The sequence below is a fragment of the Drosophila subpulchrella genome, chromosome 3L, assembly GCF_014743375.2.
Source record: "Drosophila subpulchrella strain 33 F10 #4 breed RU33 chromosome 3L, RU_Dsub_v1.1 Primary Assembly, whole genome shotgun sequence".
Classification (NCBI taxonomy): Eukaryota; Metazoa; Arthropoda; class Insecta; order Diptera; family Drosophilidae; genus Drosophila; species Drosophila subpulchrella.
In genome coordinates, this window is record NC_050612.1 from 23,497,593 (window position 1) to 23,518,479 (window position 20,887).

Sequence of the window (20,887 nt, forward strand, 5' to 3'; positions counted from 1 at the left end):
TTAGAAGCTTTTCTTGATGGATGAACCACTATTTCACCTTTATAAGTACATATGATAGCTTAATTTTCAACTCATCCCAATAAAAAATCATAGGTCTTCTCTATTTATAAATCTTTATTCTTTGTATAATTGTAGTTTTGTTAGTTTCGCATAACATACGCTTAACATTTTTGCTCTCTAATGCAATGGAGCCTGTCGAAATCTCGAACTCGTTTTAATTGATGTCATATAACATTTTACACCTTGAAAATACACTTAATGGTAGATTTATGAACATTTAATACACCACATTGTTGCTTTTAACTCTTATGCTGTTAACACTCCTCATTCCCTCGACAATTTCAACTTCACGTATATTGCAGGATATTTCTAGTTGGCTTTCTTTGTTTCTTCGGTTTCTTACTACACCGCAAATGGTTTTTCATTTTTAAACTCTGAACTGCGAAACGACACCTGCTGTTTCATTCTCTGTTTCTGTTTCTGCTGTTGTAAAAACTTAAATACAAAAATTATAGGTACACTATAACTAGCCGTACATTGTAAATGTGTATCATTATGTATATGTACTTATAATTGATTTATATGTATGCGTCGTGTATTGTATAAACAGTTCCTCCATAGTACTGGTTGCTCCTTTATTTTGTCCTCGTTAATGCCTTCGAATTGTTAACATTGTTCACCACATTTGTATTATACACATGCATACTTATATCCGTAAATGCTTTAGTTATTATCATCTACATATATGCATAGATATATCTGTTTTGAATGCGTAACGCGTTAAGGTAATATTTTATCTGCCTGCTGATAGGTCGTTTCTCTACTTATCCCCTTAAAACACCGCATCACACATAGTTCAACGAAATAAAAATCGCTACAGGTAGAAGTGCGGACAAATTAATAATACTCTCCCCCCCCCCTCGCTATATGACATGAATATCTACACTTATGTACAGGACAAAAAAAAAAGAACCGCTCAGACTATGGCCACGTTGGCGGAGGTGGCACTCGGTTTGCCCGATGACTTCACCAGGCACGACTGCGAGTTGTTGCCCATGCTGGACCCATCCAGGCTGTCCAGATCCAGGGCCGTGTCTATCATGGTGGTATCGTGCAGCATCCTCAGTCTCTCCGCCGACTTCACCTGCTCTGCTCCATCGCCAACGGATTTCCTTTTGACATGACACGAGGCACTAACCGGATCATCCAGGTCGAGATCATCGCAGAGCAGGGTGGAGGAGAGCACATTGTCGGCCTGCTCCCTGCGCTGCTGCTGTTCGCGTTCGTCGATGATGTTGGAGTACACATGCAGGGTGGCATCAGCCTCTTGGGGCACATTGCTGTACATGTTCTCCGTTTGGCCACTGATGGCAGCTGCTAGGAGAGCTGCACCAGCAGAGGGAGTCCCAGAACTAGTGGCTCCTTCAGCTCTCACATGGCCATCGGCTAGAGCAGAGTTGGCCAGTGCCGCCTCGAAATCCGCATCGAAAAGATTGCTATAGCTGCCGCTGCGATTGCGCATCTCGCGTGCCTTATTGGAGGCTATAGCGGAAACGGCGGCCACCACTTCCGGACTGCCCAGCACCACCACATCCGGATCATCCAGCTCATCCTCGCTGCTGGCGGTGGCCAGCTGATTCTCATAGCTGACCGTGCCGCCATTGGAAATCTGGCGCTGTTTGTGATGACGATGGCGGTACTGACGCGCCTGGGTGGCCGTTTGATGGGTATAGGCCGGAATGTCCATCTGGGCCAGCGGTATCTCGTTGTCCACCAACTGAGCTAGACTATTGGAATTACCTGTGAACGATACAGAATCGGAGGGAGAGAGGGCACATCGGATGGTTGTGATTAGTATTTGGTATTTAATTTGCTTCTTTTGTATGTTTAATTAATGCTTGTAAAATATTCAAATGCTCATTACAACAAATTTGCCAACTAATTTAAAATTCGAATTTCAATTTAGAGCATTTTTATCTAGTGGTTTTTATTGCTCTTTTGCTAGTGGTCGTTGATGGTTTGTTTTGATTCGGTTTGGTTTAGCTGTGGGAAAATAAAACAATTTGAATATGCAAATAATCATAAATGCTGTAAGAGGGCGGTAAATTAAAATCGTAATTAAATTAAATAGGGTTTGTCTGTTAAACGGAACAGATACACGTGTAATTGCAGTACGGGTTCGTCCAGAATCCGCTTCCTTCCGGAGGAAGTGGCTCGGAACTGGGTGAAATCAACTTAATTCGAAACTCATCAGTTGATAAGCTCTTAAATCAATAAACAACGATAATGGAAAATTAAATGACAAACGGCTGAGAGGAGTATGCGCAAATAAAGGCCGAAAATAGGCGCTAATTAATGGATAATGGATTCGGTGGGTAAGTCGGTGCCAATGGAACAATTTAAAGCATGCTTTCAAAATGTTGTGAGTACAATTAGTAGGTGTATACAACTGCAGCTTGCCAATAAGTTATCACTAAATACGATATTAAACTTTGAATTTTTGGTTGTGTTTTTGGAGGGTGTCATTTTGATAGGTGTTTTATTATGTGGGTTTTGGTGATTCCTTTATGGTCTATTTGATGGATACGAATCGGCATGAGCAACATAATCAAACATCAAACGAATATCATGTGTATAGATCAGCTATATCGCGCTGGCAGGTTAAGCAACAGGAAAATCAACTCAAAGTTATGGATATATATGTATGCGGTGTAGCTAAGTTCAAACGAAACTCTAAAGCTTTGGTTAAATTTTCAGTTTTTCGGTTATTTTGGTACATACAACAATTAAATGTTTTTGCATTAGGAGAGAACTCACCCAATTAAGGCTTAAAATGCATTTTTACTCTAGTCTTAAGCGGCCCTCGACAACTTTCGCTCAATTGCAGTTTTTGTTTTGGTTTTTTTACGGTTTGGTTAGTTTCACAAAATAGTTACAGACACAAATTTGCAAGTATTGTATTTTTTTTTTCCCAGAGTCAAGTTGAAAGATACAGAAAGAGTTTGACATTAGTGTGCGATAAATCAAGAGGAGGATTATAGCTTTTGGTGGATGTGTGCGCGCTTTGCCAGTCAGAATCAAAATCAGGGAACCTAAAGATAGTGGGGAAATGAGGAGGGGAGAGGAACTAAAAATCGTAAGCTTCAAGCCCAAAGCCCTCCACTTTGTGTCTATGTGTGTGGGTGATTCGGGGGAGTCATACATATGGTTCCAATAATCTCTTCAGGATCGCAAGTAGGTCTCACGATCTTCCTGAAAGGGTGCGATACGCTTCAACATCGGGATTAGTACTTATATATAGTTATAGATCATTTCATTCGGATCAATTTTAAACATACGCTAGATACACTTTATTGCCCAACATTTAACCGTACATATTTTGTGTATATATAAGTATATAAATTTACTTTTTCATCAGTTAACACTCGCTTTCACGCTTCGACTTAGCATGAAATATATATATATATATAATATATATAACTACCTACAACTTCAATTACCTGGCTAATGCGTATTACACTTGCAATTAATTATAAAAGGAACCCATAATATTGTTAATGCTCAAGATTTAAAGCCTTGTAGGCGGCATTTGAACCGCAATTATTTCTTTAAGCTGGCTTACACAATATGTACGCTAATACGCTTTACGATTTTCACCTACCCAAAAGTCCAGCAATCTCCTGCCCGAGAAATGTTTTCAACTATTACAACTAGGTATAAATATTTTCAATTTCAATTTTTCATTTTCATTTCAATTTCAACGCATTGTTCGGTATTCGATTTATTGCTAATTATTTGCAGCAGTCACTTGGCAATGTTCCAATATTCAAGATTAATTTATTATTTTCGATATTTGATATTCGGATCCGTTTGCAACAATTTTTTTGTATTCCACTAGTAGTTTAAAAATGACACTCTTAACACTGATACATAGTTTATCAAATTCTTATTGAATTCCATGTTTATTTTATATGTTTACATTAAATTTTAATTTTAATTTTCATTGTAAAAATGAAAAAAGTCCTAACAAAATGTTGCTTCGATAAATGGCAGTTATTTTGGCTCATTAAGTGTTTTGCTAATTTTTCCCATCTTCTTCTAATTGCAAGTTAAAGTTTTTCGTTCTTAATCTTTGTTCGGTTGAAACCTTCCAAATTATTCAGAAACTATTCAACTTAGGGCCCAAGTGACTGCAATGATCATTTAGAGGCCATTTAGCCGTGGGATTCTCACGAGGTTCCCAACAAAAATCAAAACTTAAGCATTTTACTAGGCGAACAAAGTCAAACATGCTTGGCTTGGGATGTTGGTTTACTGGTTTGATGGTTATTTGGTTTTCTGGTGTTCTGGTTAGTAGGTTGCTTGGTTGGTTGGTTAGTTGGTTAGTTGGTGTCTTCACTATTGGAGGTGGCGGCGCTGGGACGTAGACCAAGGTGGATACATATACATGGGTGGCATTTGCGGCCCCTGGCGCCGAAGCTCCTCTATTGCAATCGCATTTGCAGCAGAAGAGATCCGACGCACCTAGCCTGGGAAGCAGGTGCTATATAAACGCAAAAGTTTCTATGAACCAAGTTAGTTTTATTTTGTTGGCGGGGGGAACGAACGGGGGGAGTCTACAGCGGTTGGCAGGGGGTTTCAAACATTTAAACAAAAATCATACATACAAGTTCGACTTCTACAAGGGGTGCAAACACAAATTCGGCAGCAGTTACAGTTCTCTAGCATCTAAGCGCATCATGGAAGCCAAGTGAGTCTCACAAATGTGCCACAATCAGACTGTGATAGATTCCCTCAAAGTTAAAATCAAGGCTGCAAACTTTTAAATTTATTCGGTCCGTTGGTTCTGAACGTTCAGTTGAGCAAAATATTTACTTTGCAAGTCGAAAGAAAAGTATTTCCTTTGATAAGGGGTCAAAACAAAACAAGGTTAGCTGTTGAATCATGATTTTTTTTGTTATATATTATGATTTTATCAGAATTTATAAGTAATCTAATTTTAACTTTACCAGCAAGCGTTTTTATTTATTTATTTTTAAAAAAAGTCATAAAATATGAAATCATATTTTAAAATTATTACTCAAAAACGGGATTTCAAAAGGTGAGTTTTGTTATTATAGTCTTTAAAATAATTTGACTTGATTACTCTCCATTAAATATACTTTTAAAAACACTTAATTTTGAAACACCCGAACCGTTTTAAGGGAGTTCGGTTCTTAAATGTTTTGCAGCCTTGATTAAATTATGTACATTGCAAACTAACCAAAGAAATATATTTAAAACCCAGATAAGCCCTTACATTAAAGCCTAAACAAAGTCCTAATTAAATCATATTCGAATAGCTGCCCACGAGTCCATAGTTCAGGATAGAAGCTCCAAATAAAACTGGACCTCTGAGTGGGTCGCCTTAGCAAAAGCGTGGAAGCAGTAGGAATCGGGCTGGCCAGGGTCCGGATCCGAACCCGGCCGTATGTACAGCGCCCAACAACCGATCGAGGAGGATGACTTGGAGGCGGACCAGCCCACCGAACCGGACAACAGATCGCAGTCGGAAGCGGACCGAGTGGGCGTGGCCGTGGCCTGGGGCGGCGGAGCAGCGGACTGCTGCTGCGTACTATGACGAGTCGCTGCCCGCCGCATCCTCGATGATCGAGTTGAGATCGATGTTGAACGAATACTCGTAGAGATTCGAGTAGCGGTCGCGCTCCTTCCACGGCGACCGGTGATTCATATAAAGATTTCGTTTACTAACACGAAAGATCTGGCTGTCCTTGATCGACTGATCGTCATCGCAGGGTTCACCGCCACCGCCAAAGTCGCACTCGCGAATTGTCAGCCGGTTGGTCGGCGATTTCAGTTCGAACATCACCTCCTGGTGCTTATAGGGTTTCCTCATGGGCAGCGGTTGATATCCGGCTATATTGACCTTTTGCGAGTCCACCGACATCGTCGATTGGCGACGCATACCACGTGCCTGCTTCGGGAATGGGTAGTTCCTCATCAAATTCGAGTCCGTGCTGCGTTGCGGCGAGTAGTATTTGAAATCCGTCGGAGCCGGCGGCTGTGGCGCCGTGGTGTGTATGGTGGTCAGGGTGCTGTTGCTGGCAGAGATTGCTCCGCTGGCCTGCAGCTGCAGCGTCGACGGTCGTCGCGGCGCCAGCGGTGGCGGAACCGTGGCCAAAGACACGGACACCGAAGTGGGTGCGGTGGTGGTGGCGGCAGAGGAGGAGGATCCACCCGTTCCACCGCTGGCGCCCGATGCCACCGCCGCAGCCGCTGCTGCCACGCTGCCAATAGCGGTGGTCTGCTGCGCGTGGACATGATGATGCAGCAGCGGGAGCGGCGAGTGACGAACGTCGTCGTACGACGGTGTCAGCGGCAGGTGCAGCGATCGCTTCAGGTTCAACCGGTACGAGGAGGACGCGGCCGGCGAGCGCAGGAGCGAGGGGGAATTGGGACCCATGCCTGGACCCAGACCGGAACCCTCGTGCTGCTGCTGCAACTCGGCGGCCACCAGGTGCTGCTTCAGCTGCTTGTGCTTGTGCTTGCTGGCCTTGAACTGCTGCTGGGCACTGGCTGGCAGCAGGGTTTGCAGGGAGCAGCGCTGCTGGTGCTGCTTGCGGGACTTACCGTTTTGGACCAGGTCGTAACTGGGCGGCGGATGATCGAAGCCGTTGCCATGGCCATTCCCGTGGCCATTCCCATGGCCGTTCCCATGCCCATTGATGGCACCTCCGTTGCCCTCCAGTGTCGCGGAGGAGGGATTGGACTGGTGGTCGTGGTCGTGGTCGGTGGTGTGATTGTGTCGATTGTGGTGTATGATTCGAGTAGTAGTAGAAGTAGTAGTAGTAGTAGTAGTAGGTGGTGGTTACCAAAAAAGAACATTGCATAGAACACAAAAAGAAGAAGTTGAATTACAGATCGTCAAAATGATGTGCACAGAAAAGATCATCGTACGAGAGTTTTGATTTTTGATTTCTGAATTGATATATATGTATATATAAAGGATCAAGCAAGCAGAGTGCCCAGACATTTAGATATTTTTAGATTTTGGTGGTGAAAGGGTGCGCTTGGATTGGCTCAATGTGGCCGTTGGATTGTGGGTGGTCCGCTTACCTCGTCGTAGAACCGGGGCTTCAGCTCCGCCCCACCAATGCTGATCCCGCCGCCGGCACCACCGATACCACCTACTCCGCCGCCTATGATGGGCTGCGAGGTGGTGACCATGTGCGAGGCACTCAGCACGTCGCTCAGTGCGTGCCGCGGACTCGATTGGTGCTGCATCTGCTGCCACTCGTCGGTGGCGATGCCGCGTCTATCAAATATTCCAAATCCATTTAGTGTTCTGGAGTTCAGGAACTCCTTCGGAGCAAACTTACCTATCGATCAGCGAGGGCGTCATGGGTCCGCACAGGATGTGGCAGCAATTCAGGCAGATGTTCCCCCGCGAATAGGGATTCTGGGTGCGAGGACCGCCTTTGGAGGAGAAGGATCCCTTGAGCTGTGTAGGAATACCGATTTATTAGGTGTTTGGGTATTACTTTTAAATCTTATATGCTGTTTTCAAGGTATCTCAATTTGTTTTCCTTACAAATCTCTGTTTATCCCAAAGATATACATTTACCTAGCACTACTAAACAATTGTTTTGCCTTCCCTTAATTCCATAGAAATGTGTATATAACTCATTTTTAAGTTTACACAAAAATTCATAAACACAAATACATAATCCAGTGTATGATAACAATAGTAAACTTTTCGAAAAAAAATTCAAAGAAAGAATTTTTCCTCAGTTATTTCTTGAAATTGTTATATTTTGTGTACTGTTAAAAATACATAGTCAACTCATATACCACATTAAATACTCATATACGTATCACTATATTTTCAATCCATTGCGGTTTTTTAATTTATTATTCATTTTTCATTCAAAAATATTAAGATTAGCTATGATGGGTCATTTAAAAAAATTAATTAAAGAAATTTGAATACGAAAGTCTTTTTTTTAGTTTTAAAGAAATGTTAAAAAATATAGTATGACTAACATTTTACCAAATATTTGATAATAATAAACACTTTTATGTTTTTTGTATTTTATTTTAACATGAACGATAACGATTGTTTTTTTATAATAAACATTTGAATTTAACTTGTATATGAAGAATGATAAGAACATTTTTCTAATAATCACAAAAAAGGTTTTAATTTTTTTTTTGTTGAAATCAAATTATATAAAATAAATTTATATACTCACATCCTCGTTGGTCGTCTGATTGCTCGTCGTCAAATAGGTATGGAAGCCGGCGAGGCCGATCACCGACCATATCGAGAAGAAGCAAATGAACACAACAATCACAGTGAAGGGCGCCTTCTTGATTACATTAAAGACCTCATGCTCCTTTTTCATCACTGATCGGTGGAATAAACACATGTAATTCATCTGGTTTATGGTATGGCATTCCATGGTACTCACATAAAACTAAATGCGTCACAGAGCACGAGAATATAAATACAGCTAAAAATGCCAATGAGACTAGAAACAAATAAAAGAACCGATAATTCCGCTTGCCCACGCAGTTTCCCACCTGCAAAGAGAGAACGTTAAACGGGTTATAAAGACACAACGGTCGACATAAAGTCGGGTAACAAATCTTTGTTGAACCCCTAACATAATAAGGTTAATTGCATTTTCACAAGATGTGTGGCATTACCAAAATTATGACTAAGAAATGCCTTAATTTAAGAAGCCTACCCCATCCCACCAGCCCTTTGCAACCGCGAACTGCAAACCAAATCCCCAAAAGGCTCGAGTCGACCTTCAAGCCGTCAGAAGCGATTGTGTTGGTACTTTCACTCCTCCGGGGGTTTAAATTACGCCGGAGCCCAAGTAAATGAAAAGGGGCGACGGCAAAGGCTTGACAGCAACACTAACTGGTAAAGACTTTGATTTCCAAAAGACAGAGGAGTGTATACCCTTACTTTCATTCCGATAAACTTTGTAAAAGTTAAGCAATCTGTTACCAAAAAAAAATATCTATAGTGGAATAATAAAACATATAAATCTAACTCAGTATTTATCAGCATTATGTTTGATTTTTTAGAAATAAATCTATCTTTTTCTGATCAATTGAGTTATGATCAAGTTAAACCATTTTTGGCTTAAAAATATTAATCTTCCTCAATGTTTATTATTAGAAAAATTGTTCATTTCCAGGAATTATTTCTTAAATTTAATTTATAAATATTTATTCAAATTCCCCTTGTAAGTATGTACCACAAAATTCCCGGTAAAGGTGAAAAATTGTCAGCCTAAGTAGATGGAATGCTCAATTTAGTGTAAATATTTAATGACTGAACTGACCTTTCTCTAGTTAAATGCAGGTCAATATAAATTGATTGTGAAATGGGCAAGTTAAAATCAAGGTGAAAACAATTTTCAAGTCAGTGCAAATCAATATTGTCGTGGGACATGAAATAAAAGGACAAAGCAATCAATTGGAGGATAAACATATGAATAAGTAAGCCAAGCCTTTTCTTTCAAAGGTAACCTATTACAGTGGGGACACTTTAATTGTTAGACAAAGCAATCAATTAGTGAATATTAATATTTAAACAGTTGAGGTATGTGTGAAAGATAATATTTCAAATGAGAGTACTTAATCCTTATACGTAAGGGTATGTGCGATGATTTGAGCCCCTGGGGGATATGATATGGCGCCTTCCACCCAAAAATGTATGCTACACCCCCGAAAACACAACCATCACAAATATGAGTGTGTGGCTACTTAAGCTAGTGTGTGTGTTTGTGTGTGGTTTGTTTGCTTGGTCCTGTGTCCAAACACACACAGCCACATCTTGTTGCATCAGCGCGTCGCTGGCGGGGATAAAAAAAAAAGGGAAAGCAAAAAAAATACAGAACCGGCAAAGGATTGGAGGGAGTCCGGCTTGAAAAACGTGACGTGCGCTCGGCTCGAGTGAAATTATTTTTGCTAAAAAATTAGCAACCTCAGCGGTTGCCGCTGGAATTGGGTTAAAGTCAGCGACGACGAGAGGCTGTTGGTTTTGTGGCCCACTTTTCGCCAGAGGAGCCGCCTCTAATGCAACTCAGCTCAGCTCGGCTCGGCTCGGCTCTTGGCTCAATGTCAGTTGGCCAATGGAGGGGGAATGAGGATACTGGGTTCTTTGGGGACAGCCGGTTGCTGTGGGGAAGTGATTAAAAATGCGCCACCGCTAACGAGGTGCCGGGTGTCCTTGTCAAGGACCCACTTTACCACCTCCCCCACTAATATGCATTAACTCACCCAGGGACAGTGGTGATCGAAGCGGTCCACGCAGTTATCGCAGAGGCTGCAATGCGAGGCCCTCGGCGGCCGGAAGATCTTGCAGGTGAAGCAGTATTTCAGCTTGACCGTCTGGCCCTTGACCAGGACCTCCTTGGTCCTTGGCGGCGGTCGATATGTGGGGCTGTTCAGCGAGTTTGGCACCTCTGCAGGGATTCGGGTTATTCACACAGGATTTATCCAGAGCGGCGCAGAGGAAATGCAGCATCAGCATCAGGCAGCATCGACAGGAGAACATTGTTGACATGCAGGGCGAGGAGAAAGGGGGAAAAAGGAGCAAAAGTTTTCTCATTTTAAATATTTTCTACAAAGGCAACAACAACAGCAACTCATTAGTGCAAAGGCAACGCAGCTTTCGCCTTTGATGATTTTTATACGGAATATATATTTTTCCTCATATTTTTTTTCAACCCACCCCACCCATTCTATGTCATGCCACGCTCATTACTTTTTACGTTACGTGCTCCTCATTTTCCCCCTCTTACTTCCCCCCCCACTCACACACATATACAAACTTAATGAAGTGAAAACAAATATATATATGTATATATACGCAAGTGTCTGTGTTTGAGTGGGCGAGTATTTGGCAAGGGGCGTGGCAGTAAGGATACTCAGGCAACAGGCAGCATCAGCCAACGACCTTGGCCACGTTTCCTTTTGGATGGACGCAAGGACTTCGACTGTGCCCGCGACTGCGATTCGAATTGCGACTACGGGGCGGATGAGTAACGTACCAATTTGCTTTTCGATATAGGCGGCCTCATCGTTGGAGGCTCGCGGTATGACGCCCGGATCCGTGAAGGTTGTGCGCAGCAAGGAGCTCATCGTGAAGAAGTAGAGGACCGCTCCCACAATCGGAATGGCAGGATTTATGCTGTCCGCCAGAAAGGGACAGCTGTGGAAGAGAAATCAAGAAAAATATATCATTAGTCTAACGATGTTTTCGTCATTATGGTTATGGCAACATCTTGATTTGGCCCGATTGTTTCTGCCAATGGAGTAATAAACAAGGGGACATGTCAATAAAATAAGATTTACTGGGGGTTTCTTTATTAATTATGGTAATAAACTAGGGGTTAGATCAATAAATATGATAATATTATTCAATGCTTCCAAAATAAAATTGTTTAAAATAATTTGAAATCAGCCTTTGTAAATTAGGAACAAAAAATAGTTTAATAATTATCCTTGTGATTTTAAAATGTTTTTAGAGAAATCATATATAAACTTAATCCATCTGGATTGACATCCATGGGTATATATAACTACAATGACATTTAAGTTCAGAGACGCTCAGAAACAAAATAATATAGATCTTTTAAATCTGAAACCCTGTGTAACCATATCCACTTTCAAGCCTTAACTATAATTACATTAATCTATTGTAAGAACTATCTATCCATCTACCTATCTTCTTAGGTTTTAAAGAACGTATGTAGCCCTTTAAAACTTGATTGAACGCAACTAGAACCAGAGAGATTACCAAGAGACACTGGTTTCTGTCTAAGCTACAACCATGTCCTTTTTGGGAAGCACCCATTGAAATTTGATTTCCTAAATCTCCGGCTTCCCATGCACCCGGCATGCACTGCATCAAAGGCCAAAATGCAGGCAATGGATCCACTGCAGCAGTTTGGTGGGCGACGCCTGCCCTGCTCAAAAATGCATGCAAATGTCCCCGGTGATTTGGCAATGCCCCAAATGTGGGATTCCGAACAAATATGCCCCCGAAACGGGGGTCCTATCCCTGGGGGTGGTGATTGCTGCGGAGGATGCGGACCACGAGCTGGGGGAATAGGACAATGTTCTGGCCCGGCATTGTTACTTAATGCCCGATGCGTGCCAACGATTTGTGAATAGCCAAAGTCGCACTGGCAACTTTCACTCGTCATCAGCCCACAAAGGACGCCCGAGTGCTTAGTGACAATTATGTGTGACAAGTCCCAGATGGACAAGGGTGTAGGCTTCAATTCGGGAACAGTCAGCAGTCAGCAGTTAGCAGTGCCAACCGAAAATAGTTAAATACATTTGTCATGACAACGCCGACGATTTCCCCTGTCCCCTGCCACGCGTAAAGCTTAAATAGAAATGCATTCAAAAAATGCTTTTCTCGCATTCAACTGGCAAATCGCTGACAATGCCATAGAAAATAGTAAATGGGAAATACGAAGGAGAGCCCCTCATGCATTGTGTGCCACCTTTTAGCGATTTGCATTGCCGGAGAGCGTCGAACGAAACACAATTTGAGTTTGCCCACACATCCCCAGGCTGCCTACATACAAAAAATAAAAAATCTTTTGGGTTAAGTCTACCTACACTGGTAAAAACAGAGTCAATCTAGGTGGTATCTCGTTATTTTCCCTCTTTTTCGGTTTGAGAGAATTTTAAAAGAGGGGAAAAATAAAATATGCCAGTTCTCAATATCACTTTAACATAATTCAATGGTTAAAATGATAGGTAATAAATTTACCAAGGGAATATAATATTGATATTTTAATTTTTTGTGTGAACGACTCTGATAAAATTTCGGCCCATCAATGTTCTAGTTTCAACATTTAATTCAATCAACCATAAATTAGCATGTTGTTAACAGGCAACATTTTAAAGAATTTAACCCTGTTCTCTTATTGTAAGTGGAATTGTTGTTTAAGACCAGTCAAAGCTTAAGGCTAGAACAATTTCTATATTAATACAACCTAAAAGTTTAATATATTATTATATATTTCTTTGTTAACCTAAATTCTGCTTAGAATTACGCTATTTTTCTGTGTGCACTCGGAGGATGTGTGCGAATATCTGCAGGAATAACTATGCGAGCACTCAAAGGCATTGCGGATATTGTAATGCCCATCCATACTGGGGGCGTCTTCCACTCGACTGTGCGCTAATGTAAAGCAAGCAATGAAAATAAAATCGCGCTGCAGCGCCGCTTTTCGGCAGCGAATAAATTTGGGGCGCAGGAGGAGCCAGCTGTAGGTACATGGTTCCTAGGAATCGTTCCCGGGGAATTTCAATTTCTTTGTGGGACCACCACCACCACCACCTCTACCTCCTCCGCACATGAGAAATTCCTTTCTGTGGTGCCGAAATGATTTCGTGCAGAAAATGTTGAGCATAATTCTGTCTAATCGCGCTGTCAGTGGCGAATGGTATGCAGCTTTAACGTTGCGTTCAATTTGTATTTGCACTACGTGACGTATGCGTTATTTTTGGCCAGTCGCCGGAAGAGGAGAACGGCTACGTGGAATTAAATTGAATATGGTTAAACGGTTGTGGGCTGTGGGTTTCCCACATGCCTCCTGGATATTTATTTAGTTTCACTTCCGGCAAAATCGATTGGACATTTGTATTATTATTCGAGCAACGTGATAGTAGCGACCAATAGGAAAAGCCTCTGAAAATACCTTATTTTCTTTGCTTTTCCTCCATGCTGTCCTACATAGGAAAAGCTTTATGCACACAGAATTTCTATTTACAAGAACTGCACTCCCTGTTGCTACCATAATCTTCTTTCAGAAATATAAAAATCGTTTGACTACTTATCATAACAAAGGAATAGGTCTTGCTATGTGAATTCTTGAAACGAAAAAGGGAAAATAATCTCAAAAATAAAGAGCATGCACATGTCGGAATAACCTTAACTAGAACGAACATTAATAATTCAAAAACTTTAATTTTCCACCATTAAACACCGCCATCAGAGTTTAATAGCGGAAAAGTTTAGCAAACGGGAAATAGAAATGTGTCCCGGATGAACGAGTTCAAAATTAAAATTCAGTTTAAAACTAGACCCGAGGGTGTGGCTGTGGATCCCTTCCTGCGGTGGTTTTGCCAGTGGCTTGGATGAACATGAACATATTTGAATACCGGACAAGCCCCATACCCGAAGGATTGACAAATCAAAAGCTCAAACTATTTGTCCACCCCTTTTTCCAATCTACACGGATACCCGTAATTCAACGGATTCAACAGGGACAACAGAGACATCAAGTTGAAAAAGTAGCAGTAGCAGCAGCAGCTTGGATGGCCATGTCCTTTGCCAGGCCAAGCATAACGCATACGCCACGTTGCACAGCAATAATTACATGCCATTGGATACGGAGGCGGATGGCAGACGACTGAAGGGGGATCAGAAACCGGATGAGAAACCCGTTGAAACCGATGAAACCAGAGCAGGAGTCCAAAGTCAGAGACCATTAATGTGGGCGTAATTGGAAATCAAGCATGACCCGGTGGAATGGAGACGGTGGTTTGGGGAGGGAATCCGGGATCTGGTGCCCCGGAAGGGTTACTGGGCAATGCTTAATTAGCAACGTATACGTTTCGCATACAATGCAACTAAAGAGCGGCCAGCTTCGCCCGACACTCAAACTGTGTCACACTGGGGAAACAAAGGGTATCTTTCTAGAACTATTTTAAGATGATATCTTATCTTAAAGCCTTAAAAATGGCTTAATCAACTTATAAACTTATAAAATGTTATGCCTACAAGGATCGAGTATAAATAAACCTAAGTTGGTTACTGTTATCTTATCTTTTTTCCATTTATAGAACATTTATATATTAAACTTTATTACTTTTTATTATGAGTCAGTACTGATAAATATGATAAAGTTTCTTTGCTATAATGTGAAGGAAAATTGTTGTCTTGTTATAGATAACTGTCGGAAAGAATATTTCTTTTTACAAATAAAAGGTTTTATTTATTGAACTATGTTTTTAAGTATTTAACAACAAAACTTGCTTTATGTAAACACTATATTAAAAACATTTTTTAAGTAACTCAAGGTTTTAAACTCTTTTCATCCTTTAAAATCTAACAAATACTCTTTAATTATTGGTAAAATTAAATTTATTGAAAGAATAAATACTTGAATTTGACTATTCTATGAACATATTTAAAATCTCGCATCACATTAACCATATTTTGTTTTCTAAGTAAATTAAAGTGTTTATTTGATTTTACTTTTAATCATATAAACAGTAACATTTATTAAGACACAATTAAAGTGGTTCACTGGTAAAAGTTAATTTATAAAAAGAATAAGGTTAAGAATATATTGGGATCCTCCCATACATTTCTAAGTTAATCAATATTTTCCCCCAGTGCACTGACAAATGAGCACGGGGCGTATACTCACTCGAAGGCAAAGAAGAGCGCACTGGTGCCGGTAATCAGGATGCACGTCAAGTAGAAGACGCCTGTGTGCGGTGCGGACATTAGCAATCCATCGCAGTAGAATTTATTGCGTCCGGCAAACAGTTCCCATTTGCGTGTGACGCGCTGGTTTGGTGCCATGTTACTGCAACAGCAGCAGCACAGCAGATTCATCGGGGCGTTGGTGCTGGAATGGAAGGGGTTTGGGCTTGGCTTGGATAGCTATTCCTGCTCCGGTTCCTGCTTCTGCTCCTGATTCCTGATTCTGATCCTTGCTGACAACCGTTGCTGACTGTGACAGGGACGCCTTTCCTGCTGCTCCTGCTCCTTCTGCTGATGACGTGGGCTGGAATTGGGTTGGGGGTACGGGGTTTCGGGTTCTGGATCCCGGGGGAATGGTGGGTTATGCGCTCTGCCGGCGACAGTTCAACCGGCTGCCGTTGACGAAATTATGCTGTTTGGCTGGGGTCCCGACTTCGCCTTCGCCGTCGCCGTCGCCGTCGCCTCCTTCTCCTTCTCCACCTCCTCCTGTCACAGGGACGTGTTCATGTGTGGCTGTTGCAAATGCCTGCGGCACGCAAAACCGACTCTGCCACAAGATGCCTCCTGCTGATGCTCCTGCTCCGGCTTCAAGGAATTTCATGCACACCAGTCACCAGGCTGCTTGAAATATTCGCTTAAAATGTTCGCTACCTTTTTTTCTTTCTTTTATTTTGGCTAATATTTCACTCGGTAGTGGGTAGTTAGTTGGTAGTTTGGTTGGTTTGAATGTGAATGTTCAGGTGAATTTAATCAAAATTAATGCCTTCCCTGCTGCTGCTACCTGCTATCCTCTTCTGTTCCAAAAGCAATTTCGTCCACTTTGTTGCGTTGTCCACGGTCCGCGGCATCAGCCACATTGCGTTTCAATTTCCTACTTTTATTGCAGCGCACACTTTTGGGCCTCACGCCCCACGCCCACGTCCCGGCTTTAATTAAAGCAGGACGGCTGTCATTTCCCTGCAGCCTCTGCCTTCTTTGCAATGGGCGGCCACTCCCCCTTCGCCGGAACCGGAAATGGGGAAAATGCTGGAGCCGCGTGCACACTACTATATAGCAATTATTTGCTCGGCTTTGTTGATCCTGAATTCTGGATCTGGATCCTTTCGGTGGCCCGTCCGTGTCCTTTATGATTCAATTATTCGCTATTCGCTGCTGGCGCCGCCAACAGTAGTTAAAATTGGCGTTGGCGTCCAATTGGTTTGGCTGGCTTTGGCTTTTTGGGTGTGGGTATGGGCTTTGGGCTTTGGGTTCCTTTTTAGTCCAATCGAGTTCAGCAGTTTGAGTGGGTCGTCCTGAAAAGGGAGGAAAAGAAACCAAAATGAGAAACTTGCAAAAGGAGTGAGCAACTGTGGAATTGCAAGCAAATATAATCATTAAGTTATTTTGATTAAGAACTTTTGTGCGGGCGCCGACAAGCAGAAAAAGGAGAGAACTTCTCCTTCCAGGAGGGATTTTGGTTTTCCTTTATGGCCCTCTTTATTATCGAATTTTAATCGCATTGCCCGGGAATTGTCAGTTGGCCAAGAGCGAAAGCGTCCGCAATGGGCCAATTCGAAAGATAAATTTTATCACTCTCTTTTTTTATGCCAACACAATCGACTTGTTATAGCTTGCTGATAAATATTCACCCATAATTGTCCAAGGCAAGTTGAAAGAAGTTAAGCCAACAGTTTTGTGGCCACTTCTTTATGGCGCAGAAGTAAATTTTGGGTTTATTAACTTAGCTTTTTGCAAATGAAAACGAGTTAATTATGGTATTTTAAGGGTTATACAACTTGAAATTTAATTGATTGAGTAATTTGTTTGTTTGTTCTGAGAAATTCTGTGCCACTTTTATTGATTGACTAATTGATGGAATTTGTTGGAATTTCAATGGATAACTATTTTTGTTGGTTTTGAATTTTAAGCAAAAGTATATACTTGGACTTTTAAGTTCACTTGAAACTGAATGAATCCTAAGAGTTTTACTTGGTTCTACTTAAATCAAAATTAGTACTTTAAATACTGAATGGTGTAGAAGATACAAACTTCATAAGATATGATAATCACTTCGGTGAAATTCGGTATCAAATTTATATAGATACTTCTTTGTACTTTTAGGCAGTCCCTTTAAAATATATAAATTGCGAAGAGCTTTTTAAAATAGATAAATTTAGCTTGCGCTCTACTTAATTTAAAATTCATGCTTAGGCATAAACCGCCTAAAGGATTAAGGCAGGCATAGATTATTAACAGCTGAAATGCGCTAATTCGCGGCTTTATGCGACACTCCGTTGCCGACTAATTGGCGCTAATCAAGTTGAGCATACGCACTGTATGCCGCCGACAGGCGACAGGAAGTTGTTGCCCCCCATTCCCCTGTTCATGGTAACTCTGCGTTGCAACATGGTTCCAGAACAGAACCCGTTATCTAAGGCAAACAGCCGCGCTTTTGGATGGCAATAAACCAGCCCCAAACACAGACTCACAGGGCCCCCAAAACGAGTGAATGGCTTTTGCATTCGCAATTTGCGTTAATTGGGCACACGCCGCCCATTTAAAGGGACTCTATCGTAGTCGTACTCGACTACTAGTCGCAGATGTTGCGGAGGTCGGTTTTCTCGGGCGGTGAAAATGTTTATGCAAATTGCGTTGCAATTATAGCGCCAACGATTGTTCTAATATACACTGGCTGCGATTATTTGCATGCAGTTCGCTGGGAATGGTGGGTGGTCTTTGGGCATACCCCTCCCCATTCTCTCAATTAACATTAACAACAGCTGATGACATGCGCCAAGAAGTGCCAATTAAAGGCACACAAGCTGCGTGCTGTTCAATAAACTCATAAATTGCCTGAAATGACGCAAAGTGGCAGGCAACAATGACAATGCCAGCGGTAGGGTTTCTCTGGCAAAAACAATAACCATAAAGTAGCGACAGCAAAAACAACAGAAGAGCTTTGAAGTGTGCCACTCAGCGCAAAATATATGTAAATAAACGGCCACTTGCGGCAATTCAAAAGGGGGTGCGGTGGGGTCTCGGTGAAATGGTGAAAGTGAAAGTGATAGTAAAAGAACGGGCTCTAGTCCTGCGTTGTTATAGGATATATTATCAATATGCTGCAAATCCCACAAAGCAAAGGATGTGTTGGTATTAATAAAATGCAGAGCCTAACGCACACATTCTAACACTTAAATCACATTGCAGATAATATCTTAGTTTATGGTGAGGAATTTATGAACTCCTACTTTATCAAAAAAAATTTAGTTAAATAGGAAAATAATTTTGAAAATATTTAAAGTAATTAAAAGTTAAAATGCGAATATGTAAATTATTAAATAATTTTTGCTTTGAAAAAGTTTAGAAACAACTGTGTTTAAGCAACCTTAAAAGCAGAAATCTAGAAAATATTTCTTATATAACATATCTTGAAGTCCCTCTGCATAAACACACAACTTAGCGGACATGAATGAGCGACCGAGAGAGTGAACAAGAAATACCTAACCGACACTTGGCACTGTAATTGTAGGCTGCGGTTGCGTATACGTATTTTGTAATACATCAAGCACTTGAACACCAGTGCTCTTGACGCTGCCCCTCCCCACCCCCTCCCCTAACCGTATGGCTCTAGCCACAACTGCCACTATCACGCCCACACCACCCACTGCGACCACCCACTTCAGCCCACTCACCCACACTCTCACTATCGTTACTCATACGCATGCATGGCGAGCACACTTGGCATTCAAGAGGGGCGGAAGGGGGCGTGGCAAGTGCTCCGCCAGCGATGCGTGCACGGCGTTTTTACACGGAAAAAAATTTAGTAAAATTATGTAATTTTTTCCTTAAATTCTAATTCGATACAATCCAAAAAATATAAATATCTCTGGTTAAAAAATAGGAATGCTTAATTTAAAATGTGATAATTATATTTTTAATATTTTCATAATTTCCTAATTTTTCAAGTATTTTTAGACACCGTAGTTCATATTATTATGGCTCTTGTGAGTTCAAAAATCTCACAAATAAAAATGTTTTTTATTTAATATATTTAACTGGAATAAAAATAAACAATTCTGTGAAATTTGGGATTCCCTAATTACTTTATTAAACCTATTGCTAATCAGAATGACTTGATAATATTAAACTGTAAAAAATTAACCTTTGCCCTTTTTTTTCAGTGTCGGCTTAAGTCGAGTCCCTGGCTGGCCCGCCATGGAAGTCGGCTCAGTTCGACTCCACTCGACTGGGATCATTCATTTACGCAAACGCCCCACTTGCATTCGCATTCGCACTAGCACTCGCCCACTCGTTCAGCCAACAAACAAACAAATAAACAAACAAACAAGCCGGCAGACAAGAAACACTCACAGCATGAGTGCCGGACTGCATATGAATAGTGAGTGAGTAAGTGTGCGGAGAGATCTTCTCTATGTATTTGGAGATGGTTTGGTTACTTTGGCTTACTTCAGGGATGGCCGACGGGTCCAGAATAAGGAGATGGAAGAGCCCGGGTGCGGAATAATATCATCTGAATGAGTTGAGCTTGTTGTGGGAACTCGAAATTTAACAAACAATATTTGGAGTGTCGTTTTCAATGATATGTTTCACAATGACTATTACAATCAATAACAAGGAATTTTAAAAGTTATTTTGCAAATACTATTAAAATGCGCATTTTATTGTCCGATACACGAAAGCCAAGAAAATATTTGTGCGAAAACAAAACAGTTTTACATATAATTAATATGTTCAACATTGAATACAAGTATACAGTATAATTTAAGTTAAGTTATTTAATTTACCAGTACCAATAACAGTGCACTACATTCTTAAAAACACAACCGTTAACTAGTTATGAATATTTATGAATTCGGTATATCAACATTAAACAAACCAATTTAAAACAAACAAGCTAGTTGTTTGCCTACTCCCGCATTGACCTGAAAACGTTCAATTAAATGTAATGTCACAGCCATAATTTCCGCATCATATTCCAATTAATTTTGATTTCAAAGGAGCGGGCAGCAGAGTAATAACAATCGGAATACGCGACAATGCCGTTCAACCTACTCTCTCAAATGTCAATACAATTTAATGTTTTAAAACAGTCGCCCAACTAATAGACCACATATATGACTTTGTAGAGCAATGGGGAAGCACTAACACAGGCACAAACACACAAATACATTCTCGCCGCCGCCGCCGTTACAGCTATACGAACATTTCCTCAAACATCCGACATGGCGTCCATTTCCGTTATGGCAACAAAAGCGAGACACGCACACATGCTCGTCGCCCGTGTGCCTGTGTATTGCCTGTGCTGTGTTTGCTTTACCGTTTCCCCTTTGCCCCTGTCGGTGTAATTGT

At 41.3% G+C, this 20,887-nt stretch overlaps 1 protein-coding gene across 7 annotated transcripts in view; it reads right to left on the reverse strand.

Annotated features, from left to right (window-relative positions):
- Nucleotides 1-96: 96 nt before the first annotated feature.
- Nucleotides 97-20,887, reverse strand: part of LOC119554480 (palmitoyltransferase app) — a 72,549-nt gene continuing 51,758 nt past the window's right edge. For 4 of the 7 annotated variants that reach the window (XM_037865395.1, XM_037865396.1, XM_037865399.1 and 1 more), the window contains 8 exons: nucleotides 15,480-16,830; nucleotides 11,073-11,233; nucleotides 10,300-10,484; nucleotides 8,472-8,583; nucleotides 8,253-8,407; nucleotides 7,380-7,501; nucleotides 7,117-7,315; nucleotides 2,820-6,769 (listed from right to left, as the gene is read on the reverse strand). In XM_037865395.1, coding sequence (XP_037721323.1) covers nucleotides 5,615-6,769; nucleotides 7,117-7,315; nucleotides 7,380-7,501; nucleotides 8,253-8,407; nucleotides 8,472-8,583; nucleotides 10,300-10,484; nucleotides 11,073-11,233; nucleotides 15,480-15,670 — 2,280 coding nt within the window. In that variant the 5' untranslated portion in view covers nucleotides 15,671-16,830 and the 3' untranslated portion in view covers nucleotides 2,820-5,614. Of the gene's footprint in view, nucleotides 1,801-2,819; nucleotides 6,770-7,116; nucleotides 7,316-7,379; nucleotides 7,502-8,252; nucleotides 8,408-8,471; nucleotides 8,584-10,299; nucleotides 10,485-11,072; nucleotides 11,234-15,479; nucleotides 16,831-19,984; nucleotides 20,128-20,887 lie in introns of those variants that run through there. The other 3 variants (XM_037865402.1, XM_037865400.1, XM_037865403.1) reach the window with 3 other exon arrangements.